Genomic DNA, 7,672 nt, shown 5'->3' with positions numbered 1-7,672 from the left:
CCACTGTTCATTCACTGTCCAAGGCATCTGGCTCACCCTAACCACCATCTTCTGGCCACCTCAGCTGCCGCTCCCACAGCCACAGTCTGGCCTTGGTCATCGCTGACAGCTCAGCTCTAGAGAGCACTGGCTCACACCTCTCCCTATTTATAGTGACTTGGTCTTCCCTCTGGTTGGCTTAAGTATCCTGGCCGCAGCTGTGAAAATTGGTAAAAGGAAACCTCATTTAAAATGGCGCAAGGAGGCCAGCAGGGGGAGCACTAACGCCCTACCGCAGGTTGTCAATTGCAGATCCAACAGGAACACTTACCCCGCAGGTAGCTACTATTTCAAGCTTGAGGAGGGAGGAAGGGTTCTGTCCTCCCCTCTCCAACAGCCCAGCCAACGAGAGACTGTCACAACTCAGCGAGTGAAAATCCGCTGCACTTTGAACTCCCAGTTTACACCAGTGAGTCTTTTGTTGAAAACACCCTCCCCACCCCCCATCTCTCCCAATACTCGAGGAAAGGTCCTGTCCTTTGTTTTGTGGGTTTGCCTACGATTTCACCATGGCTTGCTTGATCCGAGTTGCCATTCTCTATTTCTGAATAAACCCAATTTTGATAGTAAAATAACTGACAGTTTTATATTTAAGGATAGTACACCATTCTTTTCTGGGTTCCCCTGACAGTCCAGCTTCTCCCTGCATCAGCCTCTCCTGACTTCACTTTCTTCTTTCCCTGGCTTAGTTCCTAGGACGAGGCACATCAGCCCCGTTTAAAGAACACAGGGGGCTCCCCATCGTCTCCCTCTGCTCCGTGGTGCTGGCTTCCACCCCGCGAGCACCTGGCCGGGAGGCCTTGCAGCAGGGGACCATGTTGGGCGAGAAGAAGGGAAGGGGAGTGGGACATTTTGAAAGGAGGTGAGGGAGTGCTCGTAGGAAGGGTCCAGAGTTCTCTGGGAGGGAACAGGCTGTGGGCCCCAGGGCCGGTGTGCGGAGTTGCCTGACAGATACTTAAGAGAATGGGGAACACCAGAGGGGGCCTTGGGCCCCGTGGAGGGCCCAGGGTGAGGATGCGGGACCAATTCTGTGGTTGTGGCTTTTCTCCATTAACACTTGGCTGCAAAGATGAGCAGTGAATTTATCCAGGGCAGGGGTTTGCCATGTGGTTCCAAAGAAAACAGTGGGGATGTTGGGGGGCGCTGTGGAAGCGCGGGAGCAGAACCTACAGGCATTACCAGATTACAAGGCTTAAAAACCTGTTTGTTTACTTATTGTTTACAAAACACAAACTTCCGGAGGGCAGGGCCTTGTCCTCCAAGTGATCCTACGTGTTGTGGTCACCTTCTTGAGTAAGGGAGTCAGACGATTGAGAATGAAGAACCTCAGGGCTCTGGCAGGACAGAAGGCTGACGGGGAGAGGGTGTGGTTCAAGGAGGTGTCTGAATGACCTGCTCAGGGTGTGGGGGCCTGAGGTCCAGTGCAGGTAGCTGACCGATCCATCTCGGTTTGCCCAGACTTTCTTGACTCAACCACTAAAAGCCGTGTGTCCTGGGGAACCTTCAATCGTGGGTAAATTGTGAGTCGGCCCGCGACCCCTTTTCGAACGGTTCCTGTGGGGGAGGGGTGAGTGGACGAAAGGAGACAAGGGGACAAGTCTGCAGTTGCTGATCAAGTCCGTTTATTGAGTGTTTTACAGAGATATATATAGTGTGCAGAAAGAGGAGTGGTTTATGCAATTTGAAAGCACACAGCTGACTATGATTGGCTAAGGCGACAATAAGGAAGTGGACTACCGACAATGAAAAAGTGACTTGGGGATGGAGAAATGGAAAAGTACTGGAGGCCGTAGGGCGAAAATCCCTTCCTGAGTCAGGATGTACAAACAGCCACAGAATGAGGAAGTACCTTAGGGTGCTGGAAAGTCCCAGCACAAAATATGTTACACAGACTTGCCTCTTGGCGAAATACCTCACAAATGGCCCAGGGGACCTCCAGCCCCCTACATCTCCCCCTTTTTTATTTTTTCATGAGGAAAGACAAATGGAGTCCGGGCCTGATAGAAGCATGGTGCTGAGCCTTACCCGTCATTGGAATGACCTCCTCCAAGCGAGGCCACCCTGTCTTAGACGGCTCAGACCTACCCATACCTTCCGTCACTGACTTACCGTCCTACTCACTTTGTCTGAATTATCCTCAAAACGGGGGACAGCAAGCGCAACGGGCCTCAAGAGGTGGTAAACAATGGGTCCTTCCACAAGGTTTGTAGTGCCGAAGCACTCCATCTGGGCCTCGAACCCAATCAGGTGTGGTACTATAGGTACCAGCATAGCAATCGCATGGGTTCCCTGTCTGTCTTTGAACAATAGCTCTAGCGTCGTGGGGGGCACCAAAACCCGCGAGGGTTGTTGAGGTCGATCCAAGAAGGAACAGCAGCAGATACATGGCCATTCACCGGAAATTCACGTTTCCTGTAAAAGAAAAAACAGGTCTCAGGGAGAAGGATCTCCCTGGACTTCAGAGTGATCTATTTTCTCATTTTCATGTGTAGATATGCTGTGATTTACTTGCTTTACCGGTCTTTCTGGCAGCCACCTAGCGGCCTCATTGATTGAGTCATAGAGACAAACTGATCCACGCCCCCAAATCAAGACGGGGTCTGGACCTTGCCATGTGCCAGTATGTGGATCCTTCCATTTAACACATGCAAAATTTTCTTTGGTACTTGGATGCCAGAATCGATCAGCCGCTGAGTGTCCCTGAGAGTCTAGAGTTAAAAAAATTTTTTATAAAAAGTATATGGCTAAGTAAATTCCTAGGTGAGTTGGGGTATAACTCCCCCTTTTTTATTTTTTCAAGCATAGCTTTGATAGTCTGGTGTGTTCTTTCTACAATGCCTTGGCCTTGTGGGTTGTAAGGAATGCCTATAGTATGTTTAATATTGAATTTGCGGCAGAACTCTTTAAAGGATTATGAGGTATACCCTGGTCCATTGTCTGTCTTTATGCATTGGGGTTTTCCCAAAGTAGCAATGCTCTCTAACATAAAGGCGATAACGTTTTTTGTAGCTTCTCCTGTCAAGGGTGCCGCAAACGTAAAATTACTGTAAGTGTCAACCAAAACATGAACAAACTTTTGTTTTCCAAATTCTGGAATATGAGTAACATCTATTTGCCAGAGGGCATTGGGTATTAAACCTTTGGGATTGACCCCGTAATGGGGCACTGGTAAATACTGATCACATGAAGAGCAATCTTTGACAATTTGTCTGGCTTGTTCTCTAGAGATTTTAAACATCAGACGAAGGGTATGGGCATTGAGATGATGTTTGGCATGTTCTGATTTTGCCAAAGAAACTGAAGCAACCAATTTTGTAGCTTTATCAGCGCTATCATTGCCGGCCGACAAAGGACCAGGCAAACCTGAGTGGGCCCTTATGTGGCCTATGAAAAATGGGTGTTTACGTGCCCAGATGAGGTTCTGAAGTTGTTTAAAATCGGCTGCAGTGGTAGAAGATTGTTTGATTTGAGAAGCAATTTCGATCAGGGGAACTGAGTTAGCCAAATAGGCACTGTCTGTATAAATATTTATAGGTTCTTCAAATTTTAGCAAGACAGCTACTATGGCTTTCATTTCTACTCGTTGTGCAGAGGTTTCATTAGTATGGAACGCCACCGTGCGTCCATTGTAGGAGTAGGCGGCAACGCCTGAAGCTGAACCATCAGTGAAGATAGTCAGAGCCTCCTTAATGGGGGAGAATTTTGTACATCGAGGGAAACAAACGGGGTGATACATAAGGAATTGACATAATTTATCTGAAGGGTAGTGGTTGTCAAGCTTGCCAGTATATCCTAGCAAAGCTAAACTCCAGTCATCAAAGTTTTGTCTTAACCAATCTTGTTGAGCCCTATTATACGGAACGATAATTAAATCAGGGTCTTTTCCAAATAACTGCTTACTCTGGGTGCTTCCTAACCGAATAATGTCAGATATGGCCTGATAATAAGGATAAATAACCTTTGGTGGAGAGGCATGCATATGAACCCACGTGATGGGGGCCTTTTGCCAGAATACTCCTGTGGGAGTAAACTGGGTTTTGAACACTATAAAAGATAGTTCTTTAGAATAATCTATAAAGGTGACGAATTGCTTACTAATAGCATGTTCTACAATTGTAAGTGCTTTGCGAGCTTCTGGGGTTAAAGTTCTAAAGGAGTTGGGGTTGGGATCCCCATTAAGTATGTCAAACAAGGGTCTTAAATCTCCTGTAGTTAATTTTAGATATGGCCTTATCCAATTAATATCTCCCAACAGCTTTTGAAAATCATTTAGGGTTTTTAGATTGTCTACCCGAATGGTAGCCTTTTGAGTGGTGATATGGTCTCCATTTAATTTGAATCCCAGGTAGGTATAAGGGTCTTTTAATTGTACCTTATCTGGGGCAACGACTAGACCAAATTTTGGCAATTCTCGAAGTAAATGTCCATAGCAGGTAAGCAGTTGCTCTCCATTAGGTCCCGCTAACAGGATGTCATCCATATAATGGACAATATAGAGTGAGCTAAAGGTTTTCCTGGGCTCTTGGAGGGCCTGTTGTACAAATTTTTGACACAAGGTGGGGCTATTGGCTATACCCTGAGGTAACACTTTCCAGTGAAAACGCTTGGCTGGCTCTTTAAAATTAATTGAAGGCAAGCTAAACGCAAAGCGTTTACAATCTTCTGGATGCAGAGGAATAGTGAAAAAGCAATCTTTGAGGTCTATAATAATTTTAAAATATCCTTTAGGTATAGCTGGGGGGAATGGGAGCCCTGGCTGTAATGCACCCATAGGAACCATGGTTTTATTAACATCTCTAAGGTCCTGAAGGAGGCGCCATTTACCTGATTTCTTTTTTATGACAAATATAGGAGTATTCCAGGGAGAATTAGATTCTTCAATATGTCCCAACTCTAATTGTTCTTGTACTAGCTCAGTAGCTGCCTGTAACTTTTCAGTAGTTAATGGCCACTGTTCCGTCCACACAGGGGTATCGGACACCCAAGATATTCTGTCAGCATGGAGTACAGGCAGGACAGTGGCCACTAGCCTAAAAAACCCAAACCTTGTCTACAGGCGTTGTGAGCAGGTTGTATGGGCTCACGTATCCCTTGTAATTGTTTTCCCAGCCCTTTTCCGGGTATAAACCCTTGATTTAACATCATGTTGGACACGGCATCACTTGGGCTGAGCAACATAACTCCCATTTGTGCCATAATGTCTCTCCCCCAAAGACTGACTGGCAAATGAGGAAGGACAAAGGGCTGAAAGGTGCCAGCATGGCCTTCGTGATCTTTCCAATGTAATATCTCTGTACTTTGAGTTGGGTTAGTTGATTGCCCGATACCAGCCAAATGAGTTAAAGACTCTTTTAATGGCCAATTAGGTGGCCAATCAGGCAGTCTAATGATGGAAACATCGGCTCCAGTATCTAATAAGCCTTCAAATATTTTTCCATTGATCTCAAGTTTCATCATAGGTTTCTGATCCTTGATACTTTGTAACCAGTAAACATCGGAAGAGCCAAACCCATTTGTACCCCTAGTAACCTCGAGACTGGAGTTAGAATTGTTAAGAGGCAGCAGGGCTAGTTGAGCTATCCTCTGACCTGGCTCTAGCGTTACTATCACCTTAGGGGCAGAGGCCATAATTTTTATTTCTCCTTCATAATCCTGATCAATGATTCCAGGGTAAACTTGGAGACCTTTTAGGGTCATACTACTTCTACCTAGTAATAATCCAAAAGTTCCCTCTGGAAGGGGTCCCCATACCCCGGTGGGGAGGGCTTGAACTCCCATTTCAGAGGTTAGGACTGTGAAGGAGGAGGAACTGAGGTCCAGTCCTGCGCTCCCTGGGGTTGCTCTCCAGAGGTCTGAAATGGATTGTTTGACGGGATGAATTTGATTGCCCCATAGGCTTGCTGCCCTTTCGGGGCCTGGGGTTGGCCCCTCCCCTTGTTTCCCTGCGACGGAGGGAGAGAGTTGCCGTCTGCATCTCTTTTAGAACGGCATTCATTAGCCCAGCGCTTGCCCTTCCGGCAGCGTGGACATAGCCGGGGAGTGGGGGTACCGCCTTTATTTTGGGTTTGGTCTTCTTTACAATCCCTGGCGAAATGTCCTGACTTGCCACATTTGAAACAATTGCCTTTCCCTTTTGAAACTAAAAACTCTTGTAGAGTTTGTCCCCTTAATGCCGCAGCTTGAGCTAGCCCCTGAACATAGCTTGTGCCAATGTCTGCACAAAGACGGATATACCCTGATAGATCAGTCTTTCTCTTGTAAGGGCGAATGGCTGCTTGGCAGGCAGAATTAGCATTTTCAAAGGCCAACTGTTTGACCATTTCAGTACCGGCTTCAGGGCTGCCAAAAATCCTTCCTGCTGCGGTTAGCAGGCGATGCACAAAATCTGCAAATGGCTCATCAGGGCCCTGTCTAATATTAGCAAGGCCTGCAGTTACATCTCCTTTTGTTGGAATTTTTCTCCAGGCCCTCATGGCGGCCGCTTGTATCTGAGCGAATGCAGCATCAGGCAATAAAACCTGAGTGTTGATGGCCGAGAAATCATTTTCTCCCAATAACATGTCGAGAGTGATTCCATTATTAGCCTGCATATTTCTTCTGGCTGTATCTCTACAGAAATCAGCATATTCACTTTTCCAAAGCAGATAATCGCCCCCACTTAATACTGCTTTACAGACTGTTTGCCAATCGGAGGGCGTCAGCCAGGTGACAGTGAGGGACTCCAATAACGCGATAGTGTAAGGTGCTCCACTACCGTACTGAGATACTGTCAATTTTAATTCTTTTATAACCTTAAAATTTACAGGAGTCCATTGTCTAATAACATTGTTAAGGTTCTGAGGGTCTGCCTGTTCAATAACAGGAAAAGTCAGGGCTTCTGACTCAGCTTGGAATGAGGAAGTTATAGCGCCTGGCCGAAGCGGAGCGGCCGAGGCTAAGGTATTGTTTTTGGCCGTCAGAGCGAAACTTTGCAATTGCCTTTGTAAAGCTAAGATTTGCCTCTCTAATATTTTTATCTTTTTTTTCTTTTTCCAAAGATAGAGCTGAATAAGAAGGAGGGGGAGCCGAAGGAGAGACAGGGGGAGATCTGGCTCTGAGACCTATATCTTTTTGCGGTTTAACTAATTTTTTTCTGACGACTAGGGGAAGGAAAAGGTTTTTTAGAAACCATCGGCGGCCAGTCAGGGTTATGATATTTGGCCGCTTCTTCTTCTAGATCATCCCAATCTGACTGGGGCAAGTCCTCCAGCTCGGAGTCCTCCGGTTCGGAATATTTTATCCCTTCCAAGGCGGGATAGAGGCTCTCCGCCTGTTTTGGTTTCTCTTTCTCAACTTGTGGAGTGTCTTTTGGTTTTGCCCCAAGAGCTACAAAAGATTCCTTTGTCTCCACGTGGCACTGAGAAGGAATCAAGACGGCTCCTTCCTCCTTCGGGGCCTCTTTATTGTCACATGATCCCACCTCCGAGGGGGCCCTAGATGGCCCTCTCGATGCAGACATAATTTTTTCCCCTTTTTCGAGGTGAGAAGTAACCATGGGCGGTCAGGGCACTGCACGTAAAAGATCATATATCAAATTCCACAAACAGAAAGCCTGAACTGGTATCTTTTCTGGCCCAAATGTCTGATAATAGTC

At 46.5% G+C, this 7,672-nt stretch overlaps 1 protein-coding gene across 1 annotated transcript; it reads right to left on the bottom strand.

Annotated features, from left to right (window-relative positions):
* Nucleotides 1–5,825: 5,825 nt before the first annotated feature.
* LOC115290627 (endogenous retrovirus group K member 10 Gag polyprotein-like) lies at nucleotides 5,826–7,573 on the bottom strand. Its single transcript, XM_029938497.1, has 2 exons — nucleotides 7,208–7,573; nucleotides 5,826–6,887 (listed from the first exon to the last, which is right to left on the bottom strand). The coding sequence occupies exons 1-2, from the start codon at nucleotides 7,571–7,573 to the stop codon at nucleotides 5,826–5,828; spliced, it is 1,428 nt and encodes a 475-aa protein (XP_029794357.1).
* Between the last annotated feature and the right edge of the window lie 99 nt (nucleotides 7,574–7,672).

The sequence above is a fragment of the Suricata suricatta genome, chromosome 4 (genome assembly GCF_006229205.1).
Source record: "Suricata suricatta isolate VVHF042 chromosome 4, meerkat_22Aug2017_6uvM2_HiC, whole genome shotgun sequence".
In the NCBI taxonomy this organism is placed as follows: domain Eukaryota; kingdom Metazoa; phylum Chordata; class Mammalia; order Carnivora; family Herpestidae; genus Suricata; species Suricata suricatta.
This window is presented reverse-complemented; position numbering and strand designations above follow the sequence as displayed.